Source organism: Drosophila miranda, chromosome XR, assembly GCF_003369915.1.
Source record: "Drosophila miranda strain MSH22 chromosome XR, D.miranda_PacBio2.1, whole genome shotgun sequence".
Lineage (NCBI taxonomy): Eukaryota > Metazoa > Arthropoda > Insecta > Diptera > Drosophilidae > Drosophila > Drosophila miranda.
Genome location: NC_046674.1, coordinates 11,440,173 through 11,462,149, shown reverse-complemented (window position 1 = coordinate 11,462,149; position 21,977 = coordinate 11,440,173). Strand labels below are relative to the sequence as shown.

Sequence of the window (21,977 nt, the reverse complement as noted above, 5' to 3'; positions counted from 1 at the left end):
ATGGCTTTTCTTTCCGCTCCCCTGCCTGGTGGGTGGGTGGATGGTGCGGGTAGAGCGGGCCAAGCCTTGCGTATTTGTGTTTTTTTTTTTTTTTTTGCTTTTTTGGCGTATGCGAAAATTTAACGAATCATGAAATACGATAATTGAACCATGCACAAGAGTTCGTCGTTGCCGTTGCCGTTGCCGTTGTCGTTGTCGGTGGCATCTTCAGCGTCAGCTCCATCTTCGTCTGCCCCATTGTTTGCACGTGTGTGTGCGTATCTGCCTCTGGCCCCACTGTTGGTTCGCTGCGTATGTGTGTGGCATAATAAAATTTTATTGTAGCCAAAAGTTGGCTACCACTTTTTCCATGGCACTGAGGCCGTAGTTTTTCGTCTCGTGTAATTGTTTGTGGTGTGCGTTGCTAGTCCCCTGGGTGGCAGCGATGTCGACGCGGGACGGGGGACGGGGGAGGGGGGAAAACTGGGGCAAGAAAGAGGCTAAACGCCCACATAGTTAGAAATTAGCGTGCTGTGGGTGGCAGAGAGAGAGAGAGAGAACGACTCAAGCGGAGGTGGATGCTGCCACACGCGCAACAATGTCGCATCATCATCATCGTCAGCGTCATGATGGCGGTCTTTGATTTCGGTTCGGCAGTTACTTTTGTGGCGTTTGCAGTTTTATGGCATACTTTCGGGCGGTGCTGTGGGTTAAATTTTATGGAACCTTTTGGGCACCGAAGAGATCTCCCGCGCTAAGACTCCCAGCCCCCCTACGAAAATCAGAAATAATAGATTTCGGCTTAAGGTTTGCCCCATTCATTTATTCGCTGTGAATTTCCCCTCCTGCCAGGTGCTTGGTGGTATTGGTAGTGGGACCAGCTTGACCTACGCTCCTGCATACTCTTGGGCAGCGGGCTGGAAGCCCACTACTGCTCCCAGCTGGCGCCCGAAGCTATGCAAGCTCTTGGCCCTCCCTTCGGACCGGGGTCCGGACCCCCTCAGCGTATCCGATTGCGCGAGCCCTGGATGTTCTTCAGCTGCTTCTCCACCTCCTTCAAGTACTTCTCGGGCAGGCAGTTCTCCCGCATGGCCGCGATCTTGGAGCTGATCACCTGCTTGATGTTGGTGTCGCGCTGTTGCTCCTGGTCGAGCCACTTCTGGACGCGAGCGGCCTCGATTTTTGCCAGGCGACGGCGCTCCTCCGCCTTGTCGGTCATCTGCTGCTTGAGGTCCTTGCGGTAGGCCTGGCGCTGGGAGTCGCGCTGGCGATCGAGCGCCTTCTGCTTGTCCTCCTCCTCGCGCATGCGGTCCATCACCTTGTTGAACTCCTCCTCGGCGTGGGCGATCTCCAGGGCCAGGCGGTGCTTCATCTCCTGGGCCTGCTGGGCGCGCGACTCGAGCAGGTCCCGCTCCGTCTCCCGCTTGGCCATGGCCGCGTCCTTCTCCCGCTGCCGGTACTCGCGCTCCACACGGTCGCGCTCCTTCAAGTACTTGAGCTCCTCGTTGGTGTGGCGCGTCTCCATGGCCTCGGCGGCCACCGTGAAGATGCGCTGCTGTCGGCGCTCGAACTCCTTCTTGGCCAGCCGCTTCAGCTCCTTCAGCTGGCGCTCCTTCTCCTGCTTCTCGCGCATGTAGGCCATCACCCGGAGGTCGGCCAGGCGCTCCTGCTCCGTCAGCATGGTCTTGAACACATTGGACATGTCGCGGATCCGCTGCAGCTCCTCGCGGAAGCGCTGCTTGCGGACGTGGACAAAGTTGCGCTGGCGCTCCTCCTCCTCGCGCACAAGCTCGGTGGCCTTGCGGATGTCCTTTGCCTCCTCGGCCACCCGCTTGGCCTCCAGGTAGCGAAGGTTCTCGCGCTCGGTCAGCTGCTGCCGGATCTCCTGGGCGTACTTGGCCCGCTTCTCGATCTCCAGCCGCTCCCGTTCATCCTCGGCGCTCAGGGCCTTGCGCGCCTGCTCGTTGACCATTCGGGCCAGGCGCTCGTCGTCCTCCCGCAGGGCCTTGGCCAGCAGATGCTTCTCCTGGATCTGGGCCTCCCTCACCGCCTTGCACTTGGCATCGAGAATCATGCGATTGATCTGCTTCACCTCCTCCTCCTGCTCCTGCTTGGCCAGGAAGGCGCGGCTCAGCACCGAACCCTTCTCCTCCAGAATCTCGGTGTCCACGCTGCTGATCTTGTCCTCCCCGGCCACTGCCTGTCGCGCCTTATCGATGGCCTTGTAGCGCCTCCTGGTCTCCTCCACCAGCTGGAGCTGCTGGCGGTGGTCCTCCTCCTTCTGATCGATCTCCTGCAGCTTCTCCTGCACGGTCACCACCCTGCCCTGGTCCTTCAGTCGCCGCAGATCGTTGGGTCGCAGCACGATGTGCTTCGATCCCTGGTTGCGCTTCCTCTCGCGCTCGTTCTGCTTCAGCTGCTTCTGGTCGTAGGCCGCCGACTGGTCGAAGGGCCTCCGGAAGGAGACACAGGCATGGCTGGAGGTGGAGGGTCGAAATCCCCCTGGCGGCGGACGGTACGCGGCCGTCTGCGCTCTGGCCCGCGACCGCAGCTCCTGGCACTTCTCCTTCAGCTGCGACTCGGCGCTGACGAACCGCACATTGGAGGCGGAGAAGCACGGCATCCTCGGCCCAATCGGTGGTCAATGATTAGGCAAAACAAAAAAGGATAAGAAACTCTATAAAATGTAAGCAACGAGCACAGAGAACTGGGTGTACAAGAATGAGTCTTGGCGCTGCAGGACACTTGGCCCCCAAAGCAGAGCCCGTGTGCGCCGGTTGTTGTGGCAACTCTCTTTGGGGCAGGCCCCGAATTTGTTTGCGTAACAAGCGATGGTCACCCTGGCAGCGCATCGCGCGTAGCGATGGCAACTCTGGAAGGTGCGAAACTGTTTTGGAAACACCTTACGTAACTGTAGAATGGAAAGGCGGTTAAAACTTGGCATTGGGCTGGGGTTTGGGTCGGGGACTGGGACTGGGACTGGGGCTTGGGGGAGGAATGGAGAGGCAGATAAACACATCCGACATCTTTGAATTGAAATACGATTTCCGTCTAGTTGTTACTCTTGATTTGCTTCCCACCGAGAAAGGGGCCCTTCCTCTCTCCCCCTCTCTGTGGCTCAGTCTCTTTCTCTGTTATCTCTCCTGCCCACTGGTCGGCGTCCTTCGTGGGTGGAGCATCAAAAATGCAACCAAGCATAAATTTCGGGGCTCTGCAGCAGCTCTATGATTTATGCGTCCTGCTCAAGGACAAAACGTCGCCAGCACATCCTTACACATGTGAGCCCCAGAGCCCAGAAACCAGACCCCAGACCCTAGACCCTAGACCCCACGGACCCAATCCTCTGACCAGTCCAATGATGTGTGTGAATGTGTGAAAGAAGTCAGCAATTATGCGGCATAGAAAAGCAATAAGCCAACAAAATTCACACATTGTGGACGGAACCCAGAACTGGACATTTGAGATATCAAGAGGGGACGGCTCCCGTTGCTGCCCAACCATTCATTCAGCCATCCATTCAGGCCATCCATCTGTCCATCTGCCCATCTGTCCATCGCTCCACTCCTGCCCACTGGCCAATGGGGCGTGTTGGAAAGTCTAAGCTGGCAAAAGTTTACGGCCACACATACAAATTAACTTGACCAGAGCAACAGACGAGAGAGTTCAGTGCCACGCCCACATTGTCAAACACACACACACGCTCGCACAGAGAGAGAGAGAGAGAGAGAGAGAAAGGGAATCAGAGCAGAGCGCAGGGATCAGGGCTAGTGTGTGGGAGAATGGAAATCCAAAACCAAAACGAGTTCCAACCATTTTTGCTGACTTTAATAAAAAGTTTTTCTTTTTTTCCTGATGCTGGCCAAAAAAAAAACAAAAAAAAAAAAAACTTTCTCCTGCTCATCCATCGGACGCTTCTAGTTGGATGCATTGAGGCGTTAAAGTCAACTTAAGCTGAAGCTGGGACCTGGCCTGGGACTAAGGATGAGGCAGGGACTGGGACTGGGACTGGGACTGCGTATGGTCCGGGCTCAGTTTCCCCATTTGGCGGCGCCACACCAGGGGGAAATGCGTTGGCTGCCAGTCCGCAAATGTAAATTGACATTTTCGAGTGCACGATTGAGCAAATGAACGCTTTTTTCCTCCTCCTTCTCCCTACATATCTCTGTGGATCTATGTCTCTGCCTTCTCCGATTCCGATTCCGATTCCAGGGGTAATGGCAGTCAAGTTGTTGGATTAGCACTGCGAGCAGCCTCCCAAGGAGATGAAGCCGGAGATGGAGATGGAGACGGAGTAAGGTCATGCATGGGCTGCTTGATTATATGCAAAGCATTATTAGCCAGGCGCTGAAAGCTGGTAGAAGGGAGAGGGAAGAAGGCAGAAGGCAGCAGGCAGAAGGCAGCAGGCAGCAGGCAGCAGGCAGATGAGAAACAGGAGAAAGGAGCTTTCTCGAGGGCTCGAGGACATCATTAGCATTCTTAAGTCCGAGCTCAGGCCTTAATTTATGCGCTCAAGTTGTGTTCCGGCCAAGTTTAGTCCCGCCTCCGCCTCCATCGTTAATTAAACCCGACATAAGTCCGCCTGTGGTCAGGGATTAGTCGGGACTAGGGGGTGGGGGCTAGATTAAGTTATCGCATGTGTGGGCCACGACGATTCTAACATCTTTTTATCTATCTCCTTGCAGGTGAGTGTCCATATCGGGTGTGTCCACCAAGTTGTATCTTATTTGCGATACGGGTAAGGTAGGGCTAAGATTCGCCCCAACTGCAGGCAAGACAAATGTTTTTACTTGGGAAAAATCTAGGAAAAATCATCTGCCAAGTCACAGAAATCCAAGTCCGGACGGAGACGGAAGCGGAGACGGAGACGGCAACTGAAATTGACAGCCCTCAGACTAGAGCAGAAAACTTTATCCTCAGCCATAGCCATGCATTTTCGAGTGTCTAACGCTGTGTTACGCATACGCCATGTTGCCATGTTGCCATTTTGCCATTTTGAGGCAGACAAACCAGGAGTGAAATGAAGGAGTTGGACCCAAAGGGCCCATTACAAAAGCTTGAGGCCTTCAAATGCCTTTTGGCATATGATTCATTTGGGGTCCACTAGGAGGAGTCTCCCAGTGCCAGACATACACCGACATTCTTCTGTGTGTGTATGTGCTGACTTATTTGCATAATTTACAGGGGAATGAGAAAGCCACTAACCATCGCTATTTCTATCCTACACTCTCCCGATTTTCCACTGAAGAGTTTATAGAAATGTTGGGCCCTGACAGACATTCGATTTCCGGTTGCATTTTCATAAACATGCTCTGGAGAGAGATTTTTTTTGAAAAACTTTGCATGAAATATTGATCGGATGGCAGGCAGCTCTCAAGTTCAACACCCCCCCCAACCCCCCAAACCCCACCACTCCCCTCCGCCCCCGATCCGCCCAGAAGCAATTTCATACAGTTTCCTGTCATCGTCTGAGGCATGGCCCAGGACAAACAACATCACATTTATATCACATGGAGGAGGACTCCCGGACTCCCGAACTCCCATGCACACATGTTTCATTCCCTTGTTGTTCTTGTTCTTGTTCTTGTTATGGTTCTCGTTCTCGTTGTCGTTTTTACTTTTGTGAGTTTATTTATTTGCCCACATATTTCGTAGTCGCACCGTTAAACTTATGCTTTGGTCAATTTTTTATTGTAAATCCCAGCACTTTGCATCTTTTCGCACATTCGCATTTTCATTGCGAATTAATTCTGCTTTTTCCTATATTTTATGTGCAACCTTTTTGCACGGGAAGCTCGGCCCGGCCCGCCCGTCTCTTGATTTATCTGCGGCATATTTCTGGGCCAGAACTCATGCTAACCCAAATCCCTTGATTGATTGAACCAAATGACACACAGAACTCTCGGATAGGCAGCCCTGCTCTGCTCGACTGCTGGTTTATTTACTTGAGCATTTGGCTCACAATCAAATCCAATCCAATCCAATCCAATCCAGAGTCTCCGGTCTCCGGGCTCCGAATGGAGGCAATTATTTTGCCCTTTTGTGTCAATGGAGTCGGAGAGGGGGGCAGAAAGTAGGAGGGGACTAATTAAAATACTCAAGTACCGTGCCTCTGACAGTCGCCGGCAAAGAAGTCATACATTTGACTTGATTCCATATACTGGTATACGTACTCGTATTTATTATCAATCAAGCGCTCTCTGACCCAGATACCCATGGAAATCTATCGGGACGGGGGTTCCGAGTGTGGGTGGGAGGCTGTATTGAGCAAATGCAAATAGCTTCCATTTCCCATGATGGATGGAGTCTTAAATCTTCCACTCTTTCGCCATAACTCACCAGAGAGTTCCCATCGGCAATTGCAGCGACAAACAAAATTTCTTCGGAATAAAATTTTAATCATTCCGCAGACCAAACGGGTTCCGCTCCCCCTCTCCCTCTCTCCTCTCTCCACCCTCCTCTCTCCAGGGACGATTCACTCCTCGCATGGACAACGACGGCAAAAATATAATTTATATTTAATCCAGCACACAAACAAGTCATTAAGCATATTTGGCCAGACCGGAGGAACTGGTGCTGGGTACTGGCCCGGCCCGAGCCGGCCCGGCCCAAAACCAAGGGCACTGACATGGGGCCGCCGCATGTAAAAATGAAATTTATGAAGACTGCAACAAAGAATTACGGTGTCCCTGTCTGCAGGGTCCGATCAGGTTGGGACAGTGGCAGGGACAGGGACAGAGACTGGGCCGTGGCCGTTGCACGGAATGGAATGGAACCACGGAATTGCCAGATCGGGGACTGCTGTGGATGTCCCGTTTCGTTTCGTTCCGTTCCGTCCTGTCCCTTTCCCTTATTTATGGGCATGTTGATAAGATGTCAGGTTCTCTGGTTTGTGAGTCACTTGGTCCACATCCACATCCACAATCCACATCATCGATGCGCAATTTGTCATTAATGTTTGCGATTCTTAATAGACTCGATTCCCATATATGGGCTGTACGTACATACTCGCATGTCTGTAAGTATAAGCCAATAATTGGCTCGATTTGAATTCACTGCAGTGGCCGCCGCTCGCTGAATCAACTACGAATTCGCAGAAATTCAATTGAAATGATTTGAATTCATATTCATAAGGCATAGGCCGCCAGAGAGAGACCAACACACACACACACACACACACATAGCCAGAGATAGAGAGAGAGAGTGTGCCTGTCCGGGAAACCACATGCGTACGTGTGCACTGTTCCATGGAGAGATCTGCCGTCATGTCCATGCCATGTCAGGGCTGGCGCCGCCCGAACCTCGAGCTGTGGGCCAGTGCCTCAGAGAGCCACAGACCGATGACGACGGCGACGGCGACGACTGCGATTGCGATTACGTGATGTTTTAATCAATTTTTGTTTGCCGCATTTGCAAATTGGCTGCAGGAAGGCAGCAATACGAGGATGAGAAGCAGCGGTTCGAGGAACGGGGATCGAGGGACGACAGAATGTTCCATGTAAACAAAGTGAAGCTGCCAAGTGCAAAAATTATGGCAGAAGCGACGACGAAAATGTTTATGCAAATTTGCAAATGTTTTAATTGATTAACGACCAGCGAAGTGTGCCGGTTCAACATCTCCCTTTCTCTGTCTCCCTCTCTCTCTCTCTCTCTCTTTCTCTCTGTGTCTCTGTCTCTCTGCATTTTTTGCGGTTGTCATTGCATATTCAACGGAAATATTAAAAATTCTTCGGCTGTAAATTTGCTTGAAGAAATATTAATTGATTGTCGAGCAGACAGCAGCGCTGCGATTATTGAATTTTAAGTTTTACTCTCTTCAATTTACTCTGCAACTGATTGGGTTTAATTAAAGTCAGATAAAACCCCGAAAAAATATATATTTTTAAAGCAGATTTGCCCAAAATCTGGGAATATTCAGTGAATGGTTGGCCCTCGGCAGCCCATCGTTTTCAGGGAGTTCTTTAAGAATCATTTTTGACTAGTTGGGGATATGTTTAGCCAAGACAAGAGTTATCTTGAACATTGGAAGATAAGAAACTATGGAAGGGAAGAGTTTGCGGCTTCCCAAGCTCGAATCATGCATAGTACATATAGGGGCATTACCTCCAAAAAGTCCACCAAAAACAGATTTTTTGTACCTATATTATTTTCTAAATTTATTGAAACTGAACTAATTTAGTAAATTGACACACAATTAGATCAACTTTGATGGGAAAACCCATTAAAAAGGAATTTTTTGGTATTTTTATACTCAGGTCTTGCCTTACTTTTATCTCCTGTAAGAAAGATAACTCTTAATAAAATATCTTCCTCAAAGTCTGTCTAAGATATTGAACTATTTAAAAAAAAAATCCCAACAAATAGGCTGACGCTATATTTTGTAGATTTTATTACCTCGAAATTGGGCAACGTAACATAACAGATGCCTTCGAGGATTTTTAACATAAAGAAATGGTTTTTATATTGAATAACTTGGAAAATGAGCACTCAATATTTCGATAAGTGATACAACAAAATTGTATACATACTCGTATAGTCCTGCCCGATTCGCAGAGTTTTGAAGTTTTGAACCCCAAGGTCAGGTTATACTTTTAAAACCGTACGTTAGATTTTTAAAAAATTATTTTTATTCAAATAGAAACATTTTTTGTTCATTATTTTTTTGTTCAACATTAACGTGGACCAATCAGATCTTTAAATCTTTGAGCTACATATTTTTGGAGTGAAAGGAGATAATTAATAATTATAAATTCAGGACTTACTTCCCTAAAAAGGAATGGTTGAGGCGTTCAGTGGAAAGAAGAGGAACATTCTCTAGCCTCCGAAATGTAGAGTTTGACTCGCTTTGGCTTTGGATAGCATTTCGTAAAGGGGAAATTGGGCTAAATGGAAATCGGGGAAGCTGTTTTCATCTTCTTTGGGTAACCTCATTGCCTATGGAGTCCGGCCGTAATCCCTCTTTGCCACAGCTGACGCCCTTCTGACGCACGGCTGTGGTCACTTCACTTCGCTTCACTCCACTCCACTGCACTTCACTGTCCAGGGCCGAGGCCGAGGCCCGACGTCTCTCTGGCCATTAAAACCAAAACTCAAACTTGACCGCCAGAGCCAGCCACGTCAAGCGCTTTGCAGACACACAGGAGGGACTGTACTGGAGAACGGAGAGTGGAGAATGTTGATTGGGGAGTGGGGAGAGGGAAATGGGAGGCCAGGGCAGGACAGGACAGGACAGGACAGGACTCAAACGACGGAGCATAAAGCCCCCAAGTTGAAAAACCAATAAACAAAAACCGAAACCTGCGGGGAGGAGAGGTCAGGAAACGCACTCTGAGGACTTGGCCGGGTCCGCTGAGAAATAAATTACATACAAAATAACTGCAATACATGTAAATAAAAGTGGGCAGCCTCCACCGCCCACCTCAGTGGCTGGCACTGCCACACTGCCACACTGCCACCCTGCCACACGGTGGAGCCTTGGGTGCTCTGATGCTCTGGCGCTCTGCTCGGGTCTGCTCTCCTGGCCGTGTCTGCTCGACGTCAGCGTCTCATCAACTGGCAGCCGAGTAAAAAGTCAGCTCAGGGAGCAGTCAGCAGCTAGCAGCGAGCAGCCAGAAGGCGGAAGGCGGAAGGCGGCAGGCGGTATTCAGCCATTGTCCTGGGCATCCTGTGTGCGTATGTGTGTGTGTGTGTATGTGTGTGTAGTGTATGTGTGGTGGGACCAAAGGACTTTCAAGCTTGCCACATGGCTGCTGTCCGGGGTAGCGACATTTTGACGGCCCCCAACCATGGGGCGAGGCCTGGGGCCCGAGGCCAGAAGTATCACTTGTCAGATTAATTTACGTGTTTGTCCTGCCGCCACAGCGGAAGGAGCCACCCAGGACTACAGCTCTGTCGCACTCTCTTCCTCTTCCCATCTCTCTTTCCCTTTGGTGTGTCCTGACAAAGAAATCAGCTGCTACCCCCCTCCGCTCCTGCTGCCACTGCCACTGCCACTGCTTCTGTGGTGTTGCACTTGCAAAAAACCGGAGCTGAGGCATGTCGCCGTCGCATTTACTTGGAGTAGCCACCCCGCAGACCACCACTCAGTCCCCCGCCCCAGCCCCTTCCACCCCCCCTTTCGCCGCCACCGGTCTATGCAAATGTTGTGTCCTTTAATATGCTCAAAATTTAAATGGACAACGCAGGCGGCCGGGCCCTCTCCACGGAGTGAGTGTTTTTCCAGGCCGTACATAAACGCAACATGCTTTAATATTACCGAGGAAGTTTCTGGCTGGACGACAACGGCAACGACAACGGCAACGCCCACCCGGAGTCGCCTTGTGCCTTGGTGCAGGCCCCTGCCTTGTTATTTGGCATTTTTCAATTTGTAGCCAGAAAGCAGTGGGGCGGGCGGGAGTGGAGCTGCATGTAGACCCCACATTGGGGTGGACACAATGGGCTCAAGACGTTTACCCCTCGATAAATGAAAATGGATGCAGGTCGATGGTCGTTAATTGAGCAATAAACATATCTCATCAGATATCTTGTCATATCCATGGGAATAGAGTTCGAGCTGTCCAAAAGCCTGCATGTAACTTTTTCTTGTACAGTCGCGTTTAATATCGATTAACGATAAACGAAAAATGCATCTCACGCTTAAGAATTGTGGATTTTGAGAGGCCAAACAGTGTCCTCCACTAGAAGCTATTCCTAGTCGATAAATGATGTAGGAACTTCGAATATTATTGGATATCCGACCAGGAGAATCGATTATCGACTGTCAGGTGGGGCATAGTCCAGCCAATTTCTGATTATATTCGATTTATCTACTTCGCATCCACTGTATCATCTCGTTCCCTATCCCTATCGCTGTCGCTTGATTTTAAGTTTTAATTTATGCAAATTGTTGCTATTTGTTGTCCTTGTTGCTGTTATTTTTACACATGTGTGGGTCCCGCTCCAGTTTCAGTTTCAGCTCCAGTTCCACCCCACTCTGTTGTTTGTGTATTAATGTTTGCTTTAGACGAATTTAAATTCTGTCTCCCGGTCTCTCCAGTTGCTCTCCCATTCCTGGTCCTGTCATGGCACGAACACACACACACACACACAATCAATTGCACTCTTCTGCTCGGTTCGCTGCCATCGATAAGGATAATGGAAAATTTATTAGTTTAATTGAATTTCTAAGGCGGAAGTTTTACGTTTACGTAATGATATCGACCGCCCCCAAGCCCGTCCTCTCGCATGCTGCCAGATCCCGGACCCAGACCCAGCCCCGGACCCGGACACGGACCCGGACCCGGACTTGTTGTCGTTGGTGGCTGCGGCGGTTTGTGTACATTGTCTCCATCTCCAGGAGTCTGTTCTCTTTCTGCTGGTATTTTCTGCTCTCTGTTTTAGTTTGAGGTTTTGTATGGTCCGATAATTTATTAATGAATGCATTTGCCTACCACTTTTTCTGCTCCTGCTGCCCCTGCCCCTGCCACGGCCCTGTCTGGCGGCGGTAGAGAAAAAGCTGAGATTGCCTGGGCTTGTCTGTGGAGAGCTTTCCAATTAGGAACCTCTTTGTGTGTGTCTGGCGTCGCATTCCCCGATCAGCTTGATATATCGCAGTTCTTATCGGAGAGCACAGAACCGGCAGCCGAGAACCCAGAGTTGCCTTGGCCCGTGCACTTCCGCTGGAGTTCTCATTTCCGCTGGCCCTAAAAGCGGGCTAGACAAATTTGTTCTTCCTCCAGTATACGTCCAAGTCAGCTTGTTTATATCGAATTTTTAAAGGCATCGAGTTAATCAGAAGAAACATCAACTGGAACCATCGGTAGCCGTCGTTCAGCCAGAGCCAAAAGCAAGAGCCAAAACAAGGGGTTTAGGTGGCCTGATAGACGGATAGCAGACCAAACAAAACACTTTGCAGGAGCTGCTTTTTTGCTACGAAAGCCACCAGAAGAGCGCTGACTGAGTGACCTGAAGCGCGGCACCAGCACAGCACAGCACAGCACAGCACAGCGGGGTGTGGCAGTGGCGGCAGATGGGGCAACTGCATGGCAAACGGTAGCCGGTAGCCGGTAGCCGGCCAAGTGGCAACCCCTTTGCTGCTGCTGTTGCTGCTGCTGCCCTCAAGTGGTCAAAAGTGGCGCCCTAGCGCAAATGGCAAAAGCCAAAATGATGAAAGTGCTGCGTGCTCCCATCCCATACCAACCAGTCTCAACCCCATCGTCCTCGAGGTTGTCGTCGATGTGGAGCGCACATCAAAGGTGCAAACGGCGCTGCAGGGATTGGCACTCGCGTGGGGATGGGATGTCGGGAAAGTCGGGGTATGGGGTGTGGGGTAGGGGGTTTTGGGGGCATGGTGCAGGCCCTGGCCCTGGCTCCTGGCACCTGGCTCCTGGTGTGCCACTTTGCATAAATGACGGGGGACGAACGGCGAACGGCGAACAGCGTCTGAAAATAATAAACTAGGAATACGCATCTAGAGGATGGAGAAGGAAGGATCGATGGACGGTGGGTGCCGTGTCGTTCCTGTCGTTCCTGTCGCTCCTGTCGTTCCTTTCGTGACCTTTTAATGTGGTTTGCCAGGCAGACACCCCTGCAATTTGCAATTAATCAGCAAACAGGCAAACACGACTTCTGCTCCTGTTCCTGTTCCTGCTGCATTAACTCTGGCCAAGTCCAAGTCCCAGACAGATAGACACATACACATACCTACCCGTTATGTTGCAAGTTGCACACTTTCGGGCGCGGTGCATCAAATGGAATCGTAGTTGCAGGCACATAAATTAACACACGTTGCACTCCTCGAGCTCTGTCTATCCGCCCGTCTGTCTGGCTGCCAAGGGGTTAATTTTGTAAAATATTTTAATAGCCCTCGCCATGCGGCCACCCTTGCAGCTTGCCTCTGGAGTTGTCCCTTCTAATTTATTTCGCATTTGGCAGCTCTAAATTTCATTTGCACATTAGAGTCAATACGACCAGGAAACTGCATTATCTGCATAATCCAGTGGATAGCCCCAGCCTCAGTCCTGGGAGTCCCCCAGCCCTCCAGCCCTCCCGTCCGCCAGTCAGCGACTTGCAGAATCGTAAAATGAATTTTAAATGAAATACAAATTTCTGCCTGGTTCCCCTTCGAACGCCGCCCGCGAGAAGATAATTCAAAAAAATAATAAATGACAATTTTATGGGCCCGGGCCATAGGAGGAGGGGCGGGGCTCCTCAGTAGGTGTTGTCTACTTAAAAAGACAGAGGACACCACCCAAAAATCCACATCCACATCCAGCATCCACATCCAGCATCAGCGTCAGCGTCACCGTCTGAGCCTCTCCTGAAGAGAGCCTTCTTCCTGAGCACATGTGTGGAATTTTGTTGCCAAAAGGCAAGCCGAGAAAATAAGTCATTAAAATGCGGATTACCAAAAGCGTAGAAGTGGATTTCTGCATGTTATTTGCGCGATGCGGTGCAGACTTTAGACTTTGTTAGGTTACAATCCCCGGTCGCCCCAGTCGCCCCGTCCCCCCTGGCTTGAGACTCTGTGGGTCCCGTCACTGGAGCTCAGCCGTATGACTGACAGAGGCCCCGGCAGGCACAAGAACAACGAGAGAATCTGCTAAGCCCTCTGTCTCTACCTCCCCTCTCTCTCTCTCTCCCTCGCTGCCGCTCTGACAGCTAGGCGGGAACCAAGACAGCGACTGGCATGGCCTGGCATGAGGCATGCGGCATGCGGCAGGAGTGGATTGGATTGGAGTGGAGTAGAGTCGAGTCGAGTAGAGTCGAGTCGAGCCTCTCCAGCAGGCTGGCGGAATATTTATTAATGATCCTTTTTAAGATTTTGCGTGGCAAGACAACATAATTCATTTCACCCATAAACCAAGTCAGCGCCAGAAATAGTTGCTTCATAACTGGGGAAAGTGATCTATGAAATGAGAAATATTTATGGCCCTGAGCAACTATTTTTCCCTCTCTCACCTCACCGCTCACCTCACAGCACAGCCTCTGCTCATTATCTAAGCATCTGAGAATCTAATAATTCCCCAGATAAATCTCCCACATGAGCGAACCCATCGGACCCTCGTTCCATAAATTGGAACAGCTATCCGGAGAACGCCTTTAAATGCCAATTAATTTTGGCCCGCCGCAAACTGTCAAAGTTTCGAACTGTTTCGGACTCCGCGGCTCCTGCTGCTGCTGCTGCCGCTGCCGCTGCCGGTGTGGGATTCTCGAGAGGAATTCCGGGAATATCGAAAACACACACTTCTCTCGGGCAGGCAGGCAGGCAGGCAGGCGGGCAGACAGCCAGTATTTGTATTTTTATGTGGATTATTTTTGCATCTTTTGGTGTCTTTGGCTTCGTATTCTTTAATTTTAATTTTTAATATCAGAAGAAGAAAAAAAAAAACATAAAAAAAAGCGAAGCCGCCTAAAAACCCACGCAGCGGTCCAGGTTTTTGTCAGGGGTTTTTGTTTACGATCTTTTAAGCCTGGTTTATGACACCGCCGCCGCCTCGATCGATTCATCCGCAAAATTTTGTTATTTTATTTGCCTCGAAATTAGCAATTAATTTTGTGGCGAGCCAAGCCAAGGCAAGCCAAGACAAAGGGGCGTGGCGCTGGCCAGCGATGACTCAGCGCCTGCCTGAATGAAGCCAGTGGGAACCGCTGGGGCGAGGGCCCCGTCCCATCAATGTGGATGGATGAGAATCGAGGTGTGGCATCGAACCCAAAGAGGAAATTAAATTTCGAGCCGCACATCAGGTGCATTCCTCTGCCAAATGTGGAGTAAGGTCAAGCATTCTCGGAGCACCGCCAGATCGATCCCATTCCTTCCCTCGTAAATCCGCTGGGCAATGGCACTGCATAAATATCTGCGAATCTCTTAGGTTAATCAGAATATGACAGCTAATTTTTATGGCATCAAGAGTGCTGCCAGTCCCGGGGCCATGAGAATGGGATGGGGATGCGGATGGGGATTCGGATGGGGATGCGGATGGTGGCCTGCTTTCAGCACGGGACCTAATCCCCATTTAACATGCATACGCGAATGTGTCGCGCCTTAAAGACGCCATAAATTTTCATTTTCAATAAAAATAACAAGGAAATGTATAATTTTTCTTCCCTCCCCCTTACGCCGCCCCCGCTCCTGCCCCCGCCCCATATGGCAGAGCAGGGCTGCAAGTGCGTAGAACAAAGACCCCGGTACCAGATTGGAGCGAGGGGCCGTGAAATGCGTTCAATAAATTTCGCAGTCAAATCCGCCACAGATTCAGAGTCAGAGCCAGAGTCCAGAGGGGGGGGCGGGGAGAGAGAGCACCGGGTACCGGGTACCGGGCACTGAGCTTCGGGATCCGGCGACAGTTATACGCGCATTATTTTTTCCAGAGTTTTTTTTGTGTGCGATTTTAATGCGAAAACATTTCCACATAAGCGATTTTTCACGTAAATCAAAAGCCGGCTCGATGACGATGCGGGGGGTGGGGAAGAATGGGGTCGACTGGGGGCTCGGATTGGGGTTGAGACTGGAGACTGGGGACTGCGGACTGGGGATAGTGGGGACATGTGTCGCATGAGGCCTTTGCGCCAGATCTGGGCCCTGCTATAAGATTAATTCATTTGCTTTTTGCTCGAGTGCAAATTACAAAATTACTTCATTTCCTTTTGACATTTCTCAATTTCTGTTGAATTCCACGCTATGGCTGCATTCCGTCGCCAGTATTCTTGCTTTCTATCTATCTCTCTCTCTCCCTATCTCTATCTCTGTCTCACTCCCCATCATAGATAGACGCTTTTGTTTTTCACGTGAATTTAAATGTATAAATATTTAAGTATTATGATAGACGAGAATGGGACAGCTGCTCGTCGCGTCTCGACTCCTCTCCTCTCCTCTCGTCCCTTCTCGTCTCTCTTCTTCCCTTTGCCAGGTTCTGTCTGCAGGTTGTTGGGCAAACAGAAACGAAAAACGAGAACCAGAGCTAGACCCACAGCCAGAGACAGAGCCAGAGCCAGAGACAGAAACAGAGCCATATCTATACCCATGGCCACATGGATGCCCATAGCCATAGCCATAGCCATAGCTGGGCCAGACAGTCGAGTCTCTGCCACAGCCTCAGCGTCAGCCTCAGCATCAGCCATGATAAAAATGAATCTTTGATGTCATTTGGGTTTTTGTATGGAAATTTGTTTTAATGAAAAAAGGTTCCAGCAACTGTAGTGCTGCTTTTGTTAATGAAATTTGTTGTAAATGGAAAGGGGCATGGGGCACTGGGAATGGGGCATGGGGAACGGGGAACGGGTGCGGAGCAGACTTGACTTTATTTGCCAAAAATATTAAATGCTTAAATAAATCATGAGCCACTGTCGGTGATCTGCCCAGGGACTTGAGTTGTTTGTGGTCTGCATTTTAGCGCAGACTCCACCTGGAGCGAGTGGGCACACCTTTGATTTGATTTTTGGTGGATTTCGGTGGGTAATCATTAAACGATTTTTCAAATGATATGGCCAACACCTTACCTGTTGCATCCCATCCAATTAACGTCAAAATAATGCCACATACTCGCACTCGTAGAGGAGGCACAGTGCTGGGGCACAGTGTTGGGGGAATCGTTTAATAGGCGCATCAATCAGTTAGGCGTACTCATAAAACACCAGAGCCCGAGTGGAAATAAAACATATACATGCATAGGCATGGGGGGGGGGGGGGATTGGCTAGATGGGGCAGCATCCATGTTGCACATGCACATTTTCATCTTTCGTTTCGTTTCGTTTCTTTTGAAGTGGCAGCCGCCAGCCACACAGCACACACCACACATGTATCTACAAGATACAGATAAAAAGCGAACAGCGAACAGCGACAGGCTACCTCCTCATCCCACTCCGCTCCACTCTGTTCGACTGCCAGTCTAGGCCCCGCGCTTAATTGTTAAGACAAATCATACGCTAATGGCCATAAAGCGAAGTGAGCAACGCGCATCCATGAGATACGTGTCTCTCTCCAGCCTCAGCAACAGCTACAGTGCCTGCCTGCCTGCTGCCTCCCTGCTGCCTCCCTGCTGCCTGCCTGAGTACTCGTACTCCACTCTCCAGTGAACACATTAAAAATTAAATAAACAATTTGCTGCAGTTTCATTGGAAAATGTGTGATTAAATGCGGTTCGTTTCGAGGAGTTTTCCAGGGCCCCCGGTTTTATGGCCACCTCCTTTAAAAGTTGTACTTTGACTTGGTTCTTTTTCTTTTTTGTTTTTTGGTTTTTGAAAATGAAATGTACTTGTATTTGAAATGCATTTTCTGGTTCGGTTTTGGGCCATCAATTTTATGGCAAACGGATGTGTTATGGGTTCCAAGTATGCATCAGTCACTGGCGGATGGCAGGGATGGGATCGGATGGGATCGGTTGCAGCTCACCCCCCAGCCTCCACTTATCTGCCGCATGACTTTCCCAAGCAATTTTCCCCCCACACTCGAATTAAATTAATACTCGGCCAACAATTTAGGCAAATCATCTTGTCAATCCCTCCACTAATTGGCTAGACGACCGCTCACCGATTCGGGGGGAGAAATTGTGGCCGCAGGACATGCCTAGGAATCTGGCCAAATCAAAGTTAATGCAAGTGCCAATTGCCATGCTCCCATGCTCCATCCATGCTCCATCCATGCTCCATCCATGCTCCATGGATCGATGCTTGGATGCTTGGGATGCTGTCAATCAGACGGTCGACTGTAACCCGTTTTTATATACGGAATAAACTCTTCCTTCTCAAGTCGTAACTCTCGGAAATTTGTTTCCGCTTTTGGTCCTGAAAGTGGCAGGCACTCCCTCATTCCAATCCATCGGTTCCATTTGGTTGTCCCCTGGTGCGTTACCAATTTTAAAGTTGGCATTCCTCTTGGCTCAGGCGCCGCCGCCGCCGCCGCTGCCGCTGCCGCCCTTTGCAGCAATTACCAAACCACACAACAATCGTTCAATGGCAGAATAAAAACGACTTAAAAATAGACAAGGGAACAAGACACCAGAACCCTCTGTGGATGAGGTGAAGGCTGTGGGGGCGGCAAAGGCGATGGTGGAGTACGGGCTATAGACAGGGGAAAACCCAGAAAATTGTCGAATGCTCTTGCAGCTGCCTTCCTCTTCCTTTTCCTGCTGGTTGGCTGGCTGGCTGGCTGGCGGTTGGTTGGTTGGTTGGCTGGCTGGCTGGCTGGCTTCAATTTCGAGACAATCGCAAATTGACAATCAAAGTCTTCAAAGACAGTGAAAACTGCTGCGGCAAGGCAACAACAGCCGAAAAACATCTGAAAAGAGCCAGCACGGCATCTTTCTCTTAGATTTTCTCATGTGTGTGTATGTGCATCTGTATCTGTGTGTGTGTGTGTGTGTGTGTGTGTGCCTGTCTGCGACGCAAAAGCATTTGATTTAAATTGAGTTTGCGAAAATTTTCGTTGATTTGATTGAAGCAACTAAACTTGCACCAACCGAAACCAACTATGGCCTCCACAACGAACGAAACAAGGGAACAATGTAGGGTGCGTGGGGGGCGAAAAGGGTAGAGCGGGTGGGGTGGGGTGGACTCGCGCATAGGTGACTTGTGGGTTTACTTGCGGAGGAGTACTTGCAACTTTGGTTCCGGTTTCAGGGAGAGGAGAACTTCTCCGAGGAGTTTACATCCACCGCCATAGCAGGCAGCTTCTGTTTGGTTAGCAGTTTGTTCCATTCCAGTGTTTCAATTGCTCAATTAAATAACTTAACCTCGCTCTTATAGGCACTATGCTCAACTAGAAGTATTTCCAAAGCAAATGAAAAGTTTTCGCCCCCCATGGAATATTCAAATTAGTTCTTTGATAAGCCAATCACCAGGCAAGGTATTTAGACCTTGTGAATGGCAAGTGGCCAGTTACGAATGTGGAACCACCTATCATTCCAAATCGACTACAATGTGGGGTCTTTCTTGGGGGTCTCTTTTCCTTTTCTTTGAGGATACCTCTGGGATCCCTATTCTTTTCCTTTTTGCTTGACACTTGTAATTGCCCCGGCATTAAGGACCGCCAGCCACTTTCCACTAATCTCTAATGTACCCGGCCACTCATAAACATTTTTATTCCACTGCGATGCCGATGCTTATCCGCGGCTTTCACCGGCTCCAGCCGCAGAACAGGGCGAGCATCTTGAGGCAAACCGGAGTTTGGACGAGTTGGCGGTACAGCAATTTTGTCACCTCTACGATGAGCGTTGCCGCCGTCACATCATCATTATTATCATTTTATTGTCATCCAGTTTCGGTTTCGGTGCCCAAGGAGCTGCTCGTGGGCAATCTGGCACCCACATGCTCCGCTCTGCGCCGCCACGCCGCCGAACTAAACGACTCGGCGAGTGGCTCATTAAGTCGTAAAAACATTTTAATCGCCACCATCGCCGGTCTCCAGTATCCAGTCACCAGTCACCATCTCCCCGAGCTCTGTGGTCCAAGACTCACTTGCGAATCCATAAAGAGTTAATAAAAACACACAAAATCACGGCGTGCCACGACACTGGTTATAAAAAATAAAGAAATTTATATTCCTAACTTCTACTTCCACCGCAAATCGTCCCTGTCGCTGCTCTGCTCTGGTTTTTTTTTTATTTTATTTGATTTTATTTTTAAAGCCCATGGAGACGTTTCATTGCTCATCGAGAACGAATGGAGGGCGAAAGACATCCGCGGAACTTGTCTGTTGGCTCTTGTCTGTTCTCTGTTTGTAATATGAAATGTCTCATTATCATTTGTCGGTTTGTTTATTTTGGGATTTGGACGCGGGACAGGGGCCACACAAGGGCCCGAGAGCGAGAGGTTAAGCTCAGCGGATCTGTATGTAGAACATATATCTACCCATTTAATAGCCATCGATTGTCGTTGTTAACATAAACTTGAGCTTGTAGACAACCGAACAAAAAACTTATACAACAGAAATCCATTTAAAAACCCAATAAGCGAGAAGAGAAGAGAACCTGGGGACGACAATGTGGAGAATGCAGAGGGCTCCCCTCGGTTGGTGGCTGCCAACCAACCTCGAGCCGGCAAAAACCTTTCAGTTTCGATTTCTGTCGACGCGTCGCCTTGTGGCCCTTTCATATAAATTATTGCGACACGAGTTCATTGCGAACACGCCCCCAGAGGAAGGCGATCCTGAACTTTTGGGCATCGCTTAATTCTCGTTGAATCGTGTCGCGGAATGTTTCGATTCCCGGACTGCGCTTTGCATGGACGTGTCCCCAAGGTGCGTCCCGAGGGCACCCTCCCCTCTCCATGGCACCGTTCCTGTTCCTGTTCCTTGGATAACTTATCCTTTGTCTACGCTCTCGCACTCGCACTCGCTCTCCTTTTTGGCAGTTGGCAGTCGGCATTGTCTGGGGCTCGACGTCTAGACTTTTGGCATCCATGTCAAGGATTTTGCCAAAAATGTAATTTTTATTGTTTTCTGCGCATTTCTGGGAGTCATTGAAAGTTTTTGCTTTTGGAAAGGGATAGACTGGGATGGGATGCAATGGAAAGGAAGGCCATTGCCATTGACAGGCCTCTGCCATTTTTTATTCGGGGGCAGATCGATAAGGAATTTCGTGCTGGAAAGGTGGAAAATCTTAGGCTGGACTCGGGCTCCGGCTGAGAGAGATCAGCGTTCGAGAGTTCATTACATTCCATTAACCATTTCAGACGGGACAGACGGAACGGACGGGACAGACGAGACCTTCACCCATGCATCATTTCCTGCTGGTGCTCCCCAGCTCGCCCATCTAATCGCTACCTAGGCAGACAGACACACACACACACACACATGGCCATGTCCCAGGCCGAGGCACAGGCACAGGCGCAGGCACAGGCCCAGTCCCAGGCAGCCAAGCAATCAACTGGCGACCCCAGAACACACTCGAGGCTCTGCCCACACTCTCTGACCAGTTTGCGACTCCACTCTGGGGTCTCGGGTCTGGGCAAGTGCAGCCGAAGAAGACAGCGCCGATTCGAGACTTGTGGCTTATGTTTTCCGCATGGGGGGATGGGGGGGAGGGTGCATGTGGCGGTGTAGATCTTGCCGCAGAATAAAGATCTCATCAAGTGCAACATGCATCGTGCGTTTTGGAGGAGCTCTCCTCTTCTCGTTCTTGGGTTATTTGTGTTGTCCTTTTTGGCTTTATCTGCGGCCTTTAATTTATTAATATTCTCATGCACTTCCCACTCGGTTTCGCATCGCCTCCACTCCACTCCACACCCCTCCCCTCCCCTCCGATCCCCTGCTAGTATGTATGCTCCCTCGGCATAAGTTTTTCAATTTGCGATCTTTGAACTGTAGACAATGAATTCTTTATAGCTTAACCTTGTCTACCGCTTGTACAACATAGCAGCTCCCTTCCCCTCTCAATGCTGCAGCGTTCTGTTGCACTTTGCGCCGCAGGTGAATGGAGGTGCCTCTCAGACATAAACAAACAGAACATATTGTACATACGAATGTCTCTGGACCATGAACTCATTCATTTCTCATGTGCGATTTCCTGTGCCCCCGCCTCGCCCCCCCCCCCCCCCCTAACGGTATCCATGAACTCTCGGGATCTCGGGATCAGGGGATCTGGGGATCTCGGGGAACCTTCCTGTCTATGCGCCGTATGTCATTGGCGACCTACTTAAATGTTTTATTGAAATTAAATCTGATAACTGACGGAATAACAATTGGCCAACACGAATTGGCCATGAACTTCTTGCCAGCCAAACAAATTGAAAAGCCGCGGCTTCAGAGCTGCAAAAATGATAATGAACTTTTTTGCGGGGCTTCTTTGGGTTTTTTTACGAATGAAAAACTAATGTCGCCCCAACACGAAACCGAGGAACTGCCAAAAATATAAAAGAGAAGCGAGGCGAAGAGAAGGAAAAAATCAGAAATCAGAATTCCCATAGCATTGAAGAGTGACGACGGTCAAAGCGATCACGATGCCATGCTGCCATGGTGCCACGGTGCCATGGTGCCTGCCTGCCTTCCATGCCTTCCATGCCTCTTGTGCCTCTTGGTCTGTGGCTGG

General features: G+C 49.9%; 2 protein-coding genes across 2 annotated transcripts in view; both read right to left on the bottom strand.

Moving 5' to 3' along the window:
* Nucleotides 1-21,977, bottom strand: part of LOC108153331 (putative phosphatidate phosphatase) — a 65,584-nt gene that overhangs the window by 16,810 nt on the left and 26,797 nt on the right. The window lies entirely within an intron of this gene.
* On the bottom strand, nucleotides 783-2,767 carry LOC108153326 (cilia- and flagella-associated protein 45). Its single transcript, XM_017283243.2, has one exon. The coding sequence runs from the start codon at nucleotides 2,600-2,602 to the stop codon at nucleotides 980-982; it is 1,623 nt and encodes a 540-aa protein (XP_017138732.1). The 5' UTR covers nucleotides 2,603-2,767; the 3' UTR covers nucleotides 783-979.